The sequence below is a fragment of the Melospiza melodia genome, chromosome 3, assembly GCF_035770615.1.
Source record: "Melospiza melodia melodia isolate bMelMel2 chromosome 3, bMelMel2.pri, whole genome shotgun sequence".
Lineage (NCBI taxonomy): Eukaryota > Metazoa > Chordata > Aves > Passeriformes > Passerellidae > Melospiza > Melospiza melodia.
The window spans coordinates 53,639,290-53,660,321 of NC_086196.1; the positions used below are offsets into that span (position 1 = coordinate 53,639,290).

The 21,032-nt window shown below is 35.5% G+C and overlaps 1 protein-coding gene across 4 annotated transcripts in view; it reads right to left on the reverse strand.

Annotated features, from left to right (window-relative positions):
* Positions 1–279: 279 nt before the first annotated feature.
* Positions 280–21,032, reverse strand: part of PACRG (parkin coregulated) — a 210,863-nt gene continuing 190,110 nt past the window's right edge. For all 4 annotated transcript variants that reach the window (XM_063151777.1, XM_063151778.1, XM_063151774.1 and 1 more), the window contains one exon: positions 280–479. In XM_063151777.1, coding sequence (XP_063007847.1) covers positions 325–479 — 155 coding nt within the window. In that variant the 3' untranslated portion in view covers positions 280–324. The remainder of the gene's footprint in view (positions 480–21,032) is intronic.

The following is a 21,032-nucleotide window of genomic DNA, read 5'->3' on the forward strand; positions in this document are numbered from 1 at the left end:
CGATTGCTGAATCGCGTATGAAAATTATAGTTTTATTGTCTACACAAGTGAAGGTTTAACTCAGATTCCTGTTCGAGTCAGCTCTGTTATAAAGGAGTGATTCTTTCAGGGAACAAACAAGCACAGTACACCATTGTAATCAAAGGAACAGACACTATTTATGTATTGGAAAGCCTTGTTCACAATAGTGCTAACACTCCAATGCCCCAGAAGCCACTATTTTAGCAGCTGTAGAGAAGATAAAGCATGACTAACAAGATGCCATACAGAGTCAGATAGTTTTTCAGAGCACAGATGGAATCATCCCATTTAATATAATTCAGTTTACATGCACGACCAATAAGTAGGAATCATGTATTTAATGTTTATATAAGCATTTTCTCCACCGTAGCGTTCAAAGAGTTCCAGTGTCTCTTGGATGAGAACTCCAATATTTTCACGTTTCTGCTGGCCGTATTCTATCCCATCGCCTAAATTAACTGGTTAATAAAAGAAAAAAGAAAAAAAGAAAAATAAAAAGGGAAGAGTTAAATTGAATTTTGTCTTACACTTCAAAATAACGACATAGAAAATTGCAATTGCTGGTCAATTGCAATGAAACTAAATGAAAATGAAAATAATTAAACACATTCTTATATAAGATGAATATAGATTCTCTCTTTCACAGTCCACCTCTAAAACCATTACTTCTTTATCTTTAGCACTGCTTATTTAAGACAAAATCCTACTGCCAGATGCATAAGCACTTTTCTAAAAATTAATCTAGACTTGTTATGGTTTGAAATCTTAAATAGATATTAGTTTGGGATTGCTCCACATTAGTCATCATATTCACACACTTATGTTGTTCCTGATAGAGGCAACCTGGCTAAAAGAGATTTTTTTGGAGTATAACATGGAGTATAACATCATTCAATTTCAGCTTCCTGAAAAATGTGTAAAATTAAGTCAATGCAAAAGGACAAATTATTGCAGTCCCCAGACACAGGAACATTTACTGCTGCTTGTCTAACATGGACTAGTAAGGGTGATACACACTTATGCACGCAGATCATAATTCTTTAAAAATCAGTATGAGCATCTGTGATAACAAAACAAGAGCAATAAGAAATAACTTCACCCACAAAGTTGCTGAGAGATTTCAAGAAGGAAAATATTTTTCATTTGGTTTTAAAATAATATTCTGAAAAGTATCTGAAAAAGCATCTGAATATATATTCCAATATATGTATGAAAATAATTTGGAAGGAGCAAAATGTACTCAGACCAGGTTTGGAGTAGTGGGGAGCTGTCATACTGCTCTAGGATCATCCACATGCAGCAGCCAGTGGCCTCACTCTGGGCAGTGGTGACAATGTGCCCATGCCAACATCTCAAACAATCAGTAGCACTCTCACTCAGCCAGAGAAAGATCCATTTGTCAGGACAATGCAGCTCCTCCGGCAGAGCTGGCCTTTCACATTTGAAACAGGGCAAACACAAAGGCAAGGGTAGATTTTGCCCTCACTGTTGCTTCTAGATCTCCAGGCCGATGCTGTGTAGATGTACAACTGCACCAATCCTCACATCCTCTCCTAAATCTAAGCCCAAAGATCTGGATTTAAAACTTGTGGCTTTGTTACCAGCAAAAACTGAGGAACCATGATCATGAAGAAACAGCTGGTGAACCTGGGCAAAAATCATCCTTTTGATGAATTTTTCTGTAAAATATCTGACTTTTTACACATATTTATGTCACTTTACTCTTTATGAAATGGTTTTACAAATACTGATGTGGCATATGAGGACTGTGATTCTTGAGTGGGAAGGAGGTAATTTATTTTTTATGATAATTACTTTAAAGCACACAAATATTTTCCAATACATTAACTGTTAATCTCACTGACATGAAAAGCCAGGGTTGTGACATCAAAATTTATTACAATGAATTTACTGTTATGTTACAAATAACAGAAAATGAGAGTGCCTAGAGAACACCAAGAACTATTAGAAAAAGGATTGACTTATACAAAAAGAAAAGAAAAGCACATCACAAATGGGTGCAATTTAGAATAAACATGCTCTTGCAGAAGGCAACTGAGATAACTGTGCCTCATCACCTGTCTTGCATGTGCAGTGCAAGCCCTCCCCAGAACACCTGGAGGTATTTCTGATTTCACCAGTTTGAGCAAAGGAAACCCTGAACCTTGACCTAAGTCTTGGCAAATACGTAAAGGAATTACTGACTTTCCAACCATATGTCTATTATCTGTAATTTTAAGCCTACACACATGCTCTGCTAATGAGCTTACACAGCTTTCATCGTTCTTTCAAAGAAGTAGTAAAAAAAATCAGCTGTCTGGAAGTAATGGTGATACATTTCTAAGGAAGTCTGGGGGAGGCCAATGAGAAGCTGTGATAATGCTGGGAGCAGAGGTATTTTCCAGAATTGCATGTTATAATCTTTATTATAGAACATAGTCTGTACAAAAAATTATGTCTTAGATGCTTGATTAAAAGGTACCTAAGAGTGTGAGGCAATGATAAAGGAAATAGTCTGCAAGGGAAGAATGAATGCGTGATGTGCAGACCACCATTACAATTTTTTTTCCTGCAGACCATCCGTGTTTTATGAAGGTTTGTATCCTCAAGACTGTCATGATTCACACCAGTGTCATGACACAAGCTACAAACAACAATACTGGAAAGGTTATGTCAGCATTGATGTCACCTGCTAAGTACTAAAATGGCTATCCTATGTAGTTATAGGAATTAGCAAAGCTTTCATGCAAATATTAAATGCATTAGCCCGAGGGGACAACATCCATTAAATGCATGAGTCAGAATGATCTGCCCAATGAACCTAAGGGTAAATATCTACTTGTAATAATAATGATTAGTTGGAAAAAAATAGCCATTGAAGTATAAGGGTCTCAGCAAGCCCTTCTCTGGTTTGACTTTATTTCCAAGTTAGTTTGCCTGAGAAGCCAGCTTTGTCAGCCACAAAAATGTTGCATATGTAAAGTGTGAACATGGATCTGGTTCAAACTCTTCATGAAGTTGTCCTTTGTGAGGAAGAATAAATCAACATGAAAATGCTAGGAAGCACATTTGTCATATCTTTGACTCAAAGTGAAACGTCTGGCAAATTCCGTATGCACCAAGAACTCATTTCAGAACAAATGTTATTTCTATGTTTAGAAGAAATGCATTGAAGGATTACTGACAGATCTAGAGGATTTCAATCAGGATCCCTGATCCCAGCCCTTCCTGGATCAAAAAGTTAGTTCCCAATCTCCCAAATCATGCACCAAAGGTTTAATGGTGCTTAAAGTGAAGTGAAAGTCCCTGCACCTGTCGAGACCTGTGTTAGCTGATGCAATCAGCGGCACACCAAGGCCAGGAGCGGCACTCCCTGCCCTGCCAATGCCAGCTGCTGTAGCCAGGGAAACCCTGCTCAGGCCCTCAGGGACTCAACTCAGCCTTTGGCAGGGAACAGAGGAGGATTTGATTTTTGCTATAAAAGGTGGTTTGTATTTGAGTCTAGACCTGCTTCTATTCATGATTTGGGATAATTCTGGTGTTATTTGTATTTCGTGTAATTTCATTTTAAAATTTCACTAGGGTAATGCTACAAACATAAAATATTACTGCTTTAAAGAAGGGTGAGCAAGTTTCTCTCTATGCACCATAAGCCTGATATGGCAGTTTTGACATCCTGGAGTGGACAAGAAAGGTAAACCAACCCTTAGAGCTCATTTAGATCTATTCTTAACTCTAGACATTTGCTAGCACCTGAAAGTGCCCAAGAAATTCCTTTAGTTTATTAGATTTCACTTCAAGGCAAGCCAAATCTCAAAAAAGATGAGTTTTTAATCTCCTAAATATGTTGCTTGTAAGTATTTCACAGTTACAAGAGCTTGGTCCTGGTGATGATTGTTCCAAAGGTTCTGCTTTACACAAATTAAGGGCAGGGTTTTCATACACCTGTTATTGCATGGATGTCATAGATCTTGGGATATTAGATTTTCCACAAATGTTAAATATCTGAGGAATGCTTAGTATTGGAACAACATTTAAAAGAAATTTCTGAAGTGACTGTGTAGACAGCCCCATGTTCCCTGTTTAGAGGACATTTTTAATCAAATTGTAAGTCAAATGTAATTCCTTTGTGCTTTACTGAAGAAAGTGTTTCTTTACTGATTCTAAGTGTATATAGTCACACTTATGTATTTCAGCTTGTCTTGGAACAAATGATTCTTAGCAGAAGTTTTTGAAGTGCTACTAGTTAACAAAGAGCTCTGGTACAACAGTTTTTTGTTGGTTTTTTTTTGTTTTTTTTTTTTTTTTTTTTTTTTTTGGTACACAAAACAATAAAACTCCTTGGAAAGATAGGCATCATTCCTTCCTTTTGAGTCTTGAAAAACAAAGATACTGAAAGGTAAGTAAAGTGACTTCCAAGGAAGGTATGAGTCACAAACCATGATTCTCAACTTTTATTGTTGACAATGAAAGTACTATTTATGGTAAAATATAACTAGGGTAAAAATCCATTTTAAGTGGCTCAGTTCACCCTAATCAAACCAGCACATATTTTCAGCAATTAGAATGACTACAGGAATGCAACATGCTGACCTGAATGTTACTTCAAAACAAAAAGTCCCAGCTGCAATGTGATTGAGCCTGTCACATAACAAAATGCAATTAAGCAGTACAAAATAGCATTAAAAATTTTTGAGGAAAATTTCAGGGCTTTCTTTCCTTCTAGGAGTCATCACCAATACCAAGAAATAAATGGAAGCTGATTTCAGCTATAGACTGACATGCACCCATGTCAGGGTTCACATCATGTAAGTTCACTACTCAGGCACAGTTCAGAGCTTAATTAAGCTTCCAAAGTCTTCTTGTTAGGATAAATTTAATTGTCATAGCATGTGTTGGCTTCCTGACTGGAGTGGGAAATGAAAGCCCTGATGAGTCAGTGTGGGGAGAGAGGAAGGCTCCTTTGCACCACTCCTATCACCGTGACTCAGAACTCTGCTTTGAAATTGTCAGCTCCAGGAAGGATGAGGTAGTTCAGTCTCCCTGTTCATTTAATTGAAAGTCTGTGAAAAGTCACAGGGTAAGAGTCTAAACCCCTCTTGTCTGCTAAGAAACAGTGGGGCATTTCCAGTTCATTTCACTCAGGGCAAGGAAGAGACACCAGGAGGTTATGACTTGTGGTTGCTACTAAGCCAGACAGAGAACCCCATGTTCCCTTTGTGAAGGCTCAGAGCAATGTGAACATCAGTTTTAAATGTTCTTTAGGATAAGGCTAGATTATGTACACACAAAGTGCAAACAGGCCTCAGGTAGACTGGTCCCAAAGCTAGAGCAGTTGGAAAGAAGAGCTCATAGAGTACTTTGTGTTGGAAGGAACCTCTGGAGTCATCTGGTCCAAATGCTCTGCTCTAAATCAGCCTCATTTCCAAAGTTAGATCATGTTGCTCAGGGTGAAACACCTCCAGTTGCTCAGCACAGAGTGACCCCAGAATGGGAAAGGGTGCAGAAATCCCCCTGGGCTGGTAGAGATTTTCACAAGCCATTTCAAATGTGATGGAGGAGAGTGCTACTCCTTAAACATGAACATGTGTTTCATGAAGGAGTACTTGCTGGAATAACAAATGTCATAGGGAGAATTATTATCTGTTTTGATACAAAAAAAAATCTAAACTTTTGGTGTAGTAACAGATTACCACACATATAACACTGCCTTTGGAAGCTTAATCTTATTCCAGGGAAAGAGGCACAAATTTTGCTGAGAAATTAAAATTTCATTAACACTCTGATTTGAAACCACAAAACATAATTTTATAAACTGAAATGAACACATATATTTCAAAGCACTTTAAAACATTAAGGCTGAATGTATTAATATAACCTGAGAAGGCCAAATCTTTGAATAAGCCTAGACATATTTTTTGACACTATCAACACTTGAGTTCCTTGTCTCTTGCTTTACTTGGCTCTTCCTTCTATTTTTCATCACTAGGGCTGAGTGTTTATCACTTTCCAATGCTACAGTACTGCCGAGATTGCAGAAGAATATTTCAATCCAACAAGGCATGTATGCTTGGAATTTAAAAAGAATACTAATATAGAGACATTTCAGCTCATCATGTCCTAGAAAGATTTTCCTAATTTTCATTGAAGGCAATTTGCTTTAGCATAAAATACAGATTCTTCCTATAGTTATCTTCCATATGCAGCCAGCTTTTAGTTATTTTACAAATAAGCATTTACAGTGAAATGAAAGAGCTGTTACTATAAATGCTATTCAGAAAGTCAACAAGTCAGCAAGCAGAGGAAGTGTTCTGATTGGACAGGAAACATGGAAATGATGTTTTACTAATGATGTAAGCTTACTAGAGATAGCTGCAACTACTTGTAAATTGCTGGAATAAAAAAAAAAAAAAAGAACCAACAACCCAACAAAAACCTAAACCAAACAAACCAAAAAACCCAGCTGAAAATGAGCCAACACAGCAGCTGTTAAGGCAGTTTTTCCATTTCCAGGAAATGTTATCAATATCACATGTAATCCTTTCTAAGCCCAGGTTTTGGGATTTTTTTTTTGCTCTTTGTTTTTTTTTTTTACTAGAAGTAAAAGAATGAAAAAGAAGTCACAGGTTTTGTAACAAAATTTATTAGCAAACATAGCAATGCAGTAAAAAACAAGTGAATATTTTTTTCCTTTGTAAGTACTTAAACTTCTCCTATTAATTTAGACTTTGAAGTTTGCCTATGTTAGTGCTACAGATCAATATCAAACAAAGCAGAGTTAAATAATCTTAGACAAATAGTATGCTCAATAGGGGAATGGAATTTGGAGGCTGACATCTCATTGGCCTTGGGACAACGTTTACTATTGCAAAACAATATTCTAGTCACAAATCATGCTTAACATGCAACGAGAGTTGCACCAGTTATGTGAATCTGATGTTCTGCCAGTTGTTTTAGAGGTATATAAGCTAGTAAAAACGAAATAATATTTTTTTGGTTGGAAGTCATATTTGTGTGTGCAAAATTTGCATAGCTTTGCTGGACTGATGTGAAATATGTTTGTTCATCCCATTAATTTCTCATCCAATATAGCATCATTAATGCAAAAGGAATTAAAACCATGAAAAAACAAATCTTTGCATGTGTGTGGAATAAACAGAATTTATTTTTTAATGTAATTCAAAGTGACAAACCTGAAAGTTCTCAAGTGTTTAAAAGATCACTGAGTTCAATATGAAACACAATCCTAAACCAGCTAATTTGTGACATTGAGTTACACACATACTTAAACCCAAGATGCTTAGCAATCCATCCTCTTTCCACCAATTGGAAGTTTTTTATTAATGCAACCAAAATGCTTTTAAGGGGAAACCCTATGTTTTCCTTCACAAGCAAAAAGCTCAATAATCCATTACTTTGTGTTAATAACTGCTGCTATGTTTGTACATCTGCCATGAGCTAATGGAACTGGTTGTGTCTAATTTTGCCATTCAAAATCATTACCATTTAAGAAGTCTATTCAGCCTATTTGCCCATCAAAAATTGCACAGAGAACTAAAACAACTTTAACAACTGCTTTCCTAACTTTGTGACAGAAGGGTGAGCCCTTTTTTGTCAGAGGAAGTTTCACCTCAACATGAGGAAGAACTTCTTTATGTTGAGGAGAGTGCTGGAACAAGCTGCCAAAGGAGGCCCTGGAGTCTCCCTGTCTGGAGACATTCCAAACCCACCTGGACACGTTCCTGGGTCACCTGCTCTGGGTGACCCTGCCTTGGCAGGAGGGGTTGCACCACGTCATCTCCTTTCCTACCTTAACTATTCTGCGATTCTGTGAACATGACCATATAAAAATAGGTCAATGCATTAAAAATTTCTCATCAAAATAATGGGAGCAAGCAGTTGGATATGCCTATAGGTTGCTGAACACGCCTAAAGCTGCCAGTTTTCTAGTTTCACTCTTCCCTAAATAAGCTAAATAAGCAAGATCCTGAAGTCAACAGAGGGTGTTTTAGCAGTGATTTGAGAAAGGACAAGGAGATGAAAGCTATGAATGACTGTGTGGATTTGCCAAGACTTCTTTCATTGCTGTAGGACAAGGACAGAATTTAAGCAGTTTAAAGAACAGCTGGCACTGAAACTGGAATGTGCTATTTTATCCTCAAGCCAGACATAAAGGAACATCCTGCTCCACAGGTATCAGTACTATAAGGATCAGGATATCTCCTTCTGGTGTGTCTTTATACATATATATATATATATATATACGTAAATGAATTGGGTACTCTCTGATTACTCTTCCTTTGTTTTTCTAGTTGAATTAATTCATATATAGATAAAAAATAGCCTTCCATGTTGTGAATTTGCTTTCTTTTTATGAAGGACATAAAAATAAATACTTATCAAAAGCTAGTTAACAGCTATACATTTTACATTAAGAAAAGCATAAATTTGAATTCATAACAGCTTTTCAAGTAAAGAGAAAAAAGCCAATTTTTATATAACTAAAATGTATTATAATGTGTAGTCTTACAGAAATGCAAAACAGATAAAAAGAGAAAAGAAATTGTGTCCCATAGGTGTGGTATTTCTGCAGATTCATGGCTTTTGAATTGGGTAAGTTGAAGCTTTTTGAAAAAAAATGTAGAAACTGTACATAGACCACATTCAGACTGAATTTTTTGGGGTTTTTTTTGAGCTTTAGGGACCTGAATTAAGTGTGAAAAAAGAAAAGTGAATAAGAACTATTTCATCAGTGACTTTTAACTGGAAAACACTCAATCTCCTTCTTGTCTAAATCACACCAGTACCAGGTGATAGTGGATATTTACATGTCAGTAACCTGACTTAGACCACTTATTCAGATTTTGTAGACTGACACTCTTGCAATACACAGCAAAACCTATTGTTTTGCCACTTAAATAATGTTTATAAGATTACTTTCTTTACTATCTCATATAAAATCATTATTTATTGTGCCACTAAAGATATCACAGACTCTAGGCTGTGTTTATTAAAATGTACTCCTAATGTTTTCACAAAGGGATCACGGTGTTTTAATACAAGCATTTTAATAAGGCATAAATACATCTATTTGTAACAATGAAGTAATTGCATACAATTAGTGCATATAAAACCAACAGGATGGGAAACGATGAGCAGTTTTTTGAGGTAAAATTAGTATTGACATATATTAAAATAGTTTAAAAGAAAACTATTTTTAATATATCCCATATGTTTATTTTATTACAGCTAACTACTTTTCTTCATTGTTTTAAGAAAATAGAGATATTCCAGTAAAAATTATTAATTAAAGGCTATTTTTTCCATTCCAGACAGCATTTTTTCTGATAAAAATAAAAATTAAACAAAGGTCCTAGAAATAGGAGTAAGAATGAAGAATATATTTTTCTGATTTCATGTGTTCATGACACAATTCTATTATTGGCATGTATGAATATATAAAAACATGTATTTATACATGTAAATACATATTTAGATTATATAAATTATATTTATATTTATTCATATATATATATTTGTATATTTTAATATATAATAAATATATATAGGGAAAAAAACGCTGCTCCTTCTTGCTTACACTTGAAGAATTGCAATCATCCAGAAGCATATAATGCCTTAAGGTTGTTGAAAAAAAGACCTTTAAACATCTGTTCTGGAACTACACATGGGAGTAAAAGTGGCTTTTCTGTGTGCCAAGAGGATACATGACATGCTGAGCACTGTGAATTGGAACCTGGTTAACACTGATCATACAGGTGTCATAGCAGAGACAGCCTCCAACTGCTAACAATGCAGCACCTCGGGTTCACTTTGTAATGCTTCTCTTAATATCCTTCCACTTCATTACAAAAGCAGTGAACCTCAACAGTCATGCTTAAAAAAAGAAAATACCTTTGCTTTTCAGGTGAATTTGTAGTTGCTTGTCCAAAACTGCTGCACATATCGTGTATCTATAGGCAGTGAAGTAGTTACAGAAATCTCATGTCCTCTGAACCGGTCATTTGAGCATTTGCTATTCTGATTTGCTTCCATGCCAGCACTTTAAAGCATGAGAGATTTTTGTCATTTATCATTCTCCAGCCAATCCTGGAAAATATGACCATTTTTGTCCTCTAACATGGCTAATGCATGCTACATCTTGTAACCACAATCTTAATTCCCTATTCATCACTCCTTCATCTTGCAGTCCTTCCAGCCCCGGTGCCTGACAAGCTTCCAGCTGCTTGGCCTGCGAAGGAAAACGGCTCCCACACACACACACACATACATGGCACGTCAGGTCAGTGAGAAAGAGACAAGAGAAGAGGCAACTGATATGGCTGAATGCTCTTGGTCAGCTCAGGCTGGCCTAGAGCTTTCAAACAGCCAAGAAAACAGTTTTACAGCACAGCAAAGCACAATGTGCTTGAATATTTGAAGTTTGCATTTTCATGTATTATAATGAAGTGCAAAAGTAAAAAGCTGTCAAGAAAATTCTTCCATGGCAACTTAAATATGCTTTCTCACACTTGGGTGATCTGAGAGTACATGCGCACATTGTAATCAGCTTTACATTAATAACAATAAAATGTCCATTCCTATGAAGGAAAGTCATGAAGGGGATTTTAGATAAATTTGGGACACCTTGCAAAGATAACCTGGAAGTCAGCATGACTAATATCTAAGTGGGAAATATATTTCAAGAGTAATATTCTCTTGAAGTTTCCCTGAAATGCTTATTGCTTAGTGGATAGGGTCAGCATCCAGAAGAAAGGAAGAAGTAACATCTGAAAAAATTCTTTTATCACTTTTCTCCAGCAGACCACAGATGGCTGTTTCATCTTCTATGTTATTTAATGCTAATGGCTGCAGTGAGTTTACAGGTCTCTGACCCAACTCTGCAGCTGCACTGCTGCTGAATTGGTACCCATGAAAGCAGTACCTTAAGATTAAGACAAAATTCTGCATGAGAAAAATATCACTGAGCATTTTTGGACAACAGTAGCTAGAGCAGAATGGTGATTTTTGAAGGAAATAACAATGTTATTTTAAGGGAAAAGAATAACATACATTAGTCTCAATAAAATAATGTGAGGAAAATTCATGAGTCACCAAGAAATATCATCACTGGATGGTGGTATCTGGAAAGGTCCTCCTGAATTACTTGTCCTAACACAGCCAACGTTTATTGGGTGCTTGACTGATAAGTAAAATTGACATTTCTTGTCCCAGGGAGAAGAATGTGGGCATGGGAGAAGTATAAGACAAACAAAGGCTGAAAGTGGAGGAAGGGAAGCCAAGGACATTCCTTTGGCTAGTTAATTTTCTGAAATATGCTTCATACATGTTCTAAATATAAGAATATATGCATTATAGTTTAACATAATAATTCCACAATGTAACTAAAAATATCCCATTGGATGCCAATTGACATGTTATATCTGAGCCTGTTGACTCTCTGCTGTAATTCTGTAGCAAAACATGGTTAAAGGGTAGATAGGCTTATCTGCACATGTGATGCTAGAACCCAATATCTTTGCTTTACAGTTATGAGTAAGAATCTTACCTACTTACTAACTCCCAAGTCTGCTTTGGAAATGATTAGAATGGAATGTCAACTGCATTAGTGCAAGCACAGGGCTCTTACAGGTGGGTATCAGCTAAAGAATTGACTTCATAACATAGAGGAGGTGAACTGAACCTGCTACCAGTCTGTGAGAAGAGAGGTACCAACAGCCTCCCAAGTGCTTGGGACCTCTTCTTTGCTACTGTATTCTTTTCCTTTAATTGTATAGATTAAACGAACAAACAAATAAAACCCAAAAAAACCCCACCAAAAAACAAACAAAAAAAAAACCCACCCCAAAAGTGTATCCCATAAATCTTTTGCTGTTTTTTTAATATCCTCATTTTACAGAGGCATAAGCTTTCCTCTCTACCTAATATCAAAAAATGCAGAGAAGTCAGTAAGTTCAGGCATGCTTGTTATCAGATCTAGTGCCTCAGCCATCTGCCTCAACAGTTCCTGAAACTGCTGATAGTTGTCTGGCAGAGATTATAACCACTGTCACTGAGTCCTGAGAAGACATTGAAGAAGTCAAGCTAATATTAATTTATTTACATATCTTTGCCCTTGTAATCTATCTCTATCTAGCAGTCAGAATGGCTTAAACTGGGGTTAAGGTTCTAGTTCTGTAGGGGAAATGGCACGAGAAGATAAGAACTTGATTTTATAGGAGAGGAACAATAATAGCACTCACAACTTTCAGCTAACAGACTGACTTAACTTCACACATCCACAGAAGACAACTGTGAAAACAGGCAGAATTAGAGACACCGGGCAGGAGACAACACTGTGGTATAAATCTTTAACAGCCAGAACAGAAATGTAGACCTAATGTAGGAACAGAAATGTAGCACCTAATACCTGTGGGCTCTGCAGGGGACTCAGTAGGGTTGCATTAAATTTACCTCTCAGCATGTAGTAGGAGTTGGATTCCCAAGAGCAGTGTTCACCTGAATGAAGGGCTGATCAGTGAGTCTCACAGAGGCAGCCAGTGGGGATCAGGGAGCAGAAGACCTTTTCTCTGAGACTTAAATATTTGCATTCGGCCTGGAGCTACAGCCCAGGAGTTTTCCTGATGGTAGACAGCTATTGCCATTCCTTCTGGGTGAGACTGAAAGATTTCTTCAAAAGCAAGTTGTGTCACGAAACTCTAGACATGCCTGTTTCCCATGTGTGCGTGCTGATTTTGCACTACACCTCTTTACAATGACAACTTGTTTCCCACGAGTTCTACCAGCTAATAGAGGGTATGAGCCAAGGCATGTTTTGACACCTTGTATCTCTTGCATACCCTACCCACAGCTCTCTCACCAGGACGTGAATTTGGATCCCTCCCTCCTACCCAGACGCTTATTTTTCCAGAAGCTTTGCCCCTTTTTCAGTTTGACTGAATTTGGACAATGAGTTTAAAAGCTATGTGAGTTGAGGGGGCGGCTGGGAAGATTTACAGAAAAGAATAACCTTATGGCCCATTAAGCCTGGTGTTTTTAAGGCAGGCAAAAAAAGAAAAAAAAAAAAGAAAAAAAAAAAAAAAAAAGAGCAAGGGCAGAAATGGCTGCCTTAGTTTTTATAGTTTGAAAACTTAGCGATGAAGCACCCTCCCAGGAAGCAGTAACAAGCCCAGCCTATGTGGTTTCAAATCTGCATCTTTCATGATCAGGGAGATTTCACCTAATTATCAAATTACTTAATCATGGAGAAAGGCTCTTGTGACCTCTACCTTATGATTTGGCAAGGAAGCAGCTGTGGAGACAGACCTATTGTTAGACTATGAACTTGTGCCAATATTTCAGAAAAACACAAAGTTTAGCACCTGAATCCAATTTTCAGCAGCTACCTGAGTGGGTCGATCCTGAGCCTTTAGCAGTTCCCAAATGAAGGCTGCAGTGAATCAGAACATCTGTACATGAGGCTAGATATTTAAATGTCTAAATACATATTTACATGAATACAGTCTACAGTGCCAATTTTTAAGTGTTTTGACTTGAACTAACTTCCTAACAGATGGTTATTCTGAATCTATCTTCATTTATTTATGGCTGTTTATGTTTTTACGGATATAATAAATGATCTAAAGCTTATTCCTTGTCTATTTATTTATATTTTAATAACAGTTAAAGATATTGTTGTACTGCACAATTTATAGAAATTATATAAAGATGGTCTTTTTGTGTTGTACTTACATGAGATCCCTCTGAATGTTCAAGGAAAAACTTCTATGACCATAAGACAAAGTGAGCAAGCATAAATGAGATGTAAGAATCATCTATATTATTGTAATTATAAGTGAGATGTTGCCATAAACATCCTCAAAATACATGAAATCAAAAAAAGAGTAGAAAATACAGGAAAATAGATAAAATATTTAAATATGTATATGAGAAGCTTTGGAAAGTGGAATTCAACAATATTCATAAAAATTTTCCCAATAAGATAAAGCTCATGGTACATAAAATGCTGGGTTTGGTATCATAAGCAGATATAGGCTTGACTCAGGAAACTGTCCTGAAAATGTGTAAGTGATTGCAAAATCAGGACTAAAGAGTGTTTATTTATTTCAAAACATTTCCTAACTAAAGAAATAAGCATATACAAAGTATTAAGAAATGAAGGGTATAAAACTGCTGCCAGCGATAGTCATGTCTCGCCATGTAAATCACTGAGTTTCAGAAAAGTAAATGAGAGAGTTAGATTTTCTCTGCCCACTACAGTGATTAATTAGCTTATTTCCAATAAGAAAAGTACTAGCTATGTTGTTATCTCGTAGCTTTTTTCACATTATCAACAGCACCAGAAAACACCAGCTAGCTATCCCTTACACCTCTAAAAGCAAAAGGCACATGTGACCATGAAACACTCTGAGACTTCAGTAAAAAATGTCATGAGAAAGAAAATTCCTCCACTTTGAAGTTGTATTTGTTTATATGTAAGTTTTAATATCCAGGGAAAGCAAAGCTTCCTGTAATAATTTTCTTACATCACTATGACATGCATTTCAAATGCATGGTTTTAACTACAATTGTCTAAAGAAGGTTCAGAAGATATTAGGAGTTGCCAACTTTTATTATACAACTTTACATGCACTGTAACACCTCTGCATTTGTATCAAGAAATCTGGTCGGAAAGGAAAGACAAGAAATTTTCCCACTGAATGATAAAGTTGGTTTATTTCCATAAGCCAAATAAATTTTTCAGGAAACATAAACTCAAAAAATTATTGATGTAGAACAGTTTTTATCACATCAGCTGCAGGACTCCACTGGGGAAAACAGAAAGGAGAAGCCCTTAGGCCACATTTTGTGTGACCTAATTCTTTCAAGGGTATGTTTCTGCAAATTTTTAGGAAGTGACAATGCAAATGAACAACAGTTCCCACTGTGATGTTTTCATGGAATTTCTGCATAACCTCCAAACAGCAGACTTTGCACCAATACTACAGTACACAGTTTTGTTGTAGTGTTTAATTACTTTTGGATGTAAATGAGCAGAAAAACAATTATCACACACCCAGCAGAAGAAATGGTTATGCTTCTGTAAATTTCTGGTATTCTACTGCTGTGATTGTCAATTTAAAGTTTCAGTCTCTGTGCTGCTGCCAGTTAATGATTAGTCTACTACATTTTGGTGAAATTGCACTCCAGTCAAGGGAAATGAAGTAAAAAGATGAGGGAAAAAAGAAACTAATATTTTGGAAGTCTAATTAGAGTAGCAGGGCCAGTGCTGGACTTAGCTGTGATGAGGTTGACTTTCTATTAAACTCAATACGCTCAATTCACTGAGAGGAAGATCAAATGCCATGATTTCATTTTCATGGGTGATGTGTTAATAGGAGTGGGATTAACTTCTTCCTCCTGTAGTGATTTTTTTTTACATTAATGCAAATCAGAATGCAATCATTCTTCCCTTTGCCAGTATAGTTCTAAAATCTGCCACTTTACTTTCAGAAGGTGCCATGCAGCTTATTTTGAAGGAAGTCAAATTGCTTTAACAGAGGAAGAAAAAAAATCATTCTATTGACTTCAGCATCATCAGCAATGTCTTCCAGAAATACATTTTAAGAACTTCCTATGTCAGACAACCATTCTCACTTATATGGTTTTAACTCATGCTGCTTTGTTTCTAAATGAGTACTTGCAGCAAGTGAATGTGCTTTCATTTAGCAACTCAAGTTTTCCATTTAAACAACTAAAGATTGCATTTGAGTCATAACTGATAAAAGCATGCTAATAAAATTCTTTAAAAATTAATATAATTGGATTTTATCTCAAAAGAGTAATACCTCTGCAAAATACCCCCCAAATCCCAGAAAAATACAAGCCAAACCCTCGCCCCCAACCAATACCCTGATACTGAAATCTGTATTTCTTCCCTAGAACATGGATGTATTATATTATTTCACTTTTCCTTTAAAAGTGTTAATGGGCATTAACCACATCTATTACTAGCCATATATACTGAAATACTTCAGGGTTCCTGACACATGATGTCACACTTGGTACAATAAGTATTGATAATAAAACCTGCTTGAATGCCAATAAATATATATTGTGGAGAAATATTATACATGAAGCTTCATCCTTCCACCTACAATTATTTAATACAGAAAGATCCAAGCCATATGTAATTTAGATAAGGCAGAATAGCATTTTAAATGAAAAAGGTCAGATGCATGTACTAAACATTTTTCATTTTAAATTGTGCACAAAGTCTACTTGTAGACCTTTGAAATTGATGGCAAATGTAAGTGTTTATTCAGCTGGAACTTTAAGTATTTCATATATAATGCATATGTTCCTGAATTAGTTTAAATTTGCTACTACAAACAAATACTGGGATGTTGTGCACACATTTCAAGTATTCTATACAGCAGATTAAAAATGTGAAATGAACATCAATTCCCTAATACTTCATAATGTCTATTCAATAGTAAAAGAAATCAATAGAATTTTGTATTTGATTTTCCAAGAGAACCACAACACCCCACTTCTTACACAAATACAAAGAAAATCTAAGGAATGCATTATATTTAAATTTTTTTCTTTCTTTTTGAATGTTTTGTTCTGAGGATTTTCTAAAAAATTATTTTGAGAAACATCTTTAACAAAAATACTTCTATTGGCAGGGTTATTTTCTTTGGGGAATAACTTTGATAGTCCAAAATCTTCGATGTGCCAATAGTTCCACCATATTGTTTATTTATCTCAAAAATGTTCTTAGCTTTCACTTGTCCCAGTGTCTCACATGAATCAGCTCTTAAAATACAGAAGTTGTACAAATTCACATTCTATCAAGATACAAAATGTCAAGAAGAGACTATTGAGTTAAATTTTGCTAAAGCTATCATCTTCCAACCTATCCCCTTATACTGATGGATTCTCCTGTTAGCTAGAGCACCAAAGCAGTTCACTTGGATAGCTTGGCATTCAATCATAGAATGACTGAACAGTTAAAATTTTTGAAAAATGCCTTTCCCACCTAAGGTTGACTCCAAAGCTGTACCTGAGCCTGCTGTCTTATGATTAGGTCCTGTTTTTTTCATTGAAAACTGCCTGAATGAATTACTGACATTTATATTACTTCAACAGAAGTACCACAAACACTGAGTGTTGTTATCCTTTAAAATGGTCAGGCCAAAGATGTGGTCTCTATCCGTGAAAGTCCTGTAAGAAATGTTTTTCCCCATGTGCTGCAGAATATATTTATACATGAGAAGACTCATCCTCAGTTGTTCTCTTTTGTATTAATCATGGATCTATCAATCTGAAAAACGAACTCATGGGAGCAGAAGATAGGCTAATTCAATAAACAGAACAAAAGATTTCAGATTCCCTGTCAGAGGACATTAGATTGACCACAATTTTCTCAGCTTTCAGAACAAAGCTGAAAACTCACTTCAAATTAGTATCCTCATAGTCACTATAAAAAACAGCGACAAAGAAGAAAATAGGACACGGATCATGGCGGAAGGGGTGAGGCTAAAAGTAAATGAGATTGCTGAGCTGTTGTGAGTCTAATTAATTTTTGGAAAATACTCAAATCCTATGACAGGTAACATTAAGATAGGGGAGAAATTATCATGGAAAAGTATTTAATGTTGGGAAAATAGAAAATGTTGGTTAAATAGAAAATCAGATAGGAGGGTGATTTTTTTTAATTAGCAATGAAATAATCACATTAAGTAATAAATAATTTGTGGCTTTTGCCTTAGTTGTAATGCTATCTAGAAAAGAAAATGGTTTAAGTTAAGAAAATGTGCTATTTAAAATGCATGCGTATGGTACTCTGTAATAAGGTATGGATTATAACTGTGTACTTGACTGACATTCCATTAAAAAGCTTTAAATTGAGTAAAGATGGGTGTGTATTGAACTGTTGCATTTTAGTGCACTTCTGGTGAACAGTATCACCGAGGGAGTGGGGCTGTGTGTTGAAGGGCAGTGTCTGTAATCAACAGTCTGTAATCTGTCCCTACCAGGTGTTATCTCAAGACATGCACATGCTGTTTCCATCTTCTGAACCAAACAGAAAACATTAGGACAAAATGTTAGATTACTTTTCCATAAAATTTAAATACAACTACATTTAGATAATTATTTTGGAGTGACAAACACTTATATGAGCTGAAGATCTGGCAAGTTCCATTTACTTACAAAAGACAAAGTATTTCCCCAAAGACAAGTGAGTCCACAAGTTTCTGAAACAACCACAAAAAAATCATCTTATCATCTTAAAAGCACCTAGCAAAACATACTTGGAATGTTTGGAAATATAACATAGACCCTAAAGAATAATTTTTAATTGGCATTAAAGTCCAATATTTACTCCAGGTTTATTGACCCAGCAGGAAATAAGTGTTATTTAAATCTTAAAATTGATAGTGCACACAATTGAGTTTGGTTTCGGGAAGGAGAAAGATGTGAGGGAAAGATGAGTTTTTTGGACCTCTAAGTCATGATGTCAATGAGTAGCACGTGACAGAGCCCACTATTTGATATTATGAGCTTTCAGTGATGGAGGTTATTCCTTGGAGCTGTTTTATTTACAATATTGCCATTAGACCTACTTCATCACAGCCCATGTAAACAAGGAAATGGCAAGACCACGGTCTTTAGGGATGTCTATAAATAACAAAAAAATTAATGCACTTTTGTCCACGGAGGTGAAGTAAATGAATAAGGAAGAGGTATTTCCTACTGCTACTATGTAAGGAAAAACTCACTTCATGAATATAGATGCTATTTTAACTGAGGTACTAGAAGATCTGCAAGCAGAATCTAAGATAAGGCATCTACCATTTTAAGCAGAAATAACAGTAGTATCCGTACATAATATTAAATACTTAACAAATTGACCTTAGTGGAGTTTACAAACTTGGATCTAAATATAAAATGCAGGTATTTGAATCACCATTTATACTCCAGCTATACATAATGACCATCTTTTTGCATAATTTTAGCACCATTTGTTTGTTACACTTTATTTATTAAAAGAAACAAATAGTCTATGTTTTATTTTTCAGAGAAATATTTTCTTAAAAATAACAAACAAGAAAAAAGCTTTTAAAATTATTCTACTACATACAAAATGTTATAAGCTTCAGAGTGTATTTTAAATGCTCCAGAAGAATTGGATATTTGGGGTTTTTGTTAGTTTGGTAGCCACCATTGCTTCACTTTGAACAATTAAACTGGTCAAATACATGTTTCTCTGGGAATGATGAATGAAAAACATACTTTTCAGCATCTTTGTTAAGTGTCATTGAATTTGGCATGTATGCTAAGAATGAAATCTCATTTCTTCTTCTAAATTTTTAGATCACAGGTTGCATTAAGTGGAGAGTAACTCATACACAATGTTTAGATTTTGTACCATTACATTTCAGTAACTTCTAATTTCATCATTATAGCATATCCTCTAAGATTTGGAAAATGTTTTGCTTTTTTTTCTGATGAATATTTTATTTTTAACATATTATTTCCTAATTTCCATATTTCTGAATCCCATGATTGATTAGAATAGGGATTTGAACAAATAAAATAAACATATTTTGTTGGCTGAAAACAACTGATCAAATAGAAAGAGATGAAAATCAAACCATAAACCCAGGTATGAAAGGCCTTGGGCATCAGTGAACCTCGGCTGCTTACCTGATTTCTAACATGGGCTCTCATGGGCTTCAGTAGAACCCTGAATCCACCAGGGCCTTTTCCTGATGAATATCCTGACTATCACTGGCAGGCTTAATTTATAAATAAGAGCCCACAATGGCCTCTCTTTTCTCCTGCCTTTCAGGTGTGTAGCTGGTGTACTTGGATATTTATGTCAGTGGGCATTTATTTTATGGCTTGCTAGCTCTAGTAGTAAGTTCCTATTTATGTCTTAACCAGCATCTACATTAGTTTTTCAATGAGTCACACTAATACAGAAATATAATTTGAAATATGCTTTCAAACAACAAACTACTAATTAACATGTAAGGTAAATGGGCATGGCTACAGTACATGCTGTCAGTCATTTAAAAAATTTTTTGACTTTGCTATTTAGAAACTGATGTGTTGAGCTATAGATCTTGATGCACATATTGACTTTTGCAGTTCTTGGTGATATGAATACCAAGATTTTACATATATATAAAGCCTCTAGGATTATTGGCAATAGCATAAATAATAAATAAGATGTAGAAAAAACCTTTCAAACAAGAAGCCTAATAAACACAGAATCTTCTCTAAACTCAGTCAGAGAAAAGATAATCTTTAAGTATTTTTCTCTTTCCACATAAGCTCTGGAGGTTAATAAAACACATAAAATAGAGTCAGTAGTATGACTGGTCAACTAACCCTGAAGTTTTCCAAAAGATATAAGACAAAGATCTAAGCTTATTTCAAAACTACAGTCACCAACATGATGAAATCATTGGCCTGTACTAAAAGCTAAATCAGCTCTGGATGAAGAAAGAGTATATTTCAACAATATTACCAGGTAACTTTTAAACTTAAATTGGTATGAAGATAAAGATAGGAGAAATGTAGATAGCATGCTGACTTTGACACACATTAACTGGATATTCACCACAACACATGAGAGTTGGAAGTCTAAGTGTATAATTGTTTTCTGGTGTCTCGTCCATTTGTCCACAATACAACAACACCATGGAATTTTCTCCAATTAGTTGTGATTTACTCAAATGTCTGGAACTGTACTGAAAGCTGTAAAATGAGAAAGATCCAACTGCCTTGTAGAAAGGTAAAGGTGCACGATACTTCTACATTTATCTCCTTTCCATGGTAAACAGCATTTAACCTTTCCAAGAACTGAAATCACACATGAAACAAGAAATGCAAGCAACAAGGACAAATAGTCTTTCATTCCCTGCAAATAACAGCAAAATGAAAGAGTGGAAAGAGTATTGGAAGGAAATGCTGTGTGACCAGTCTTCTGGAAGTTT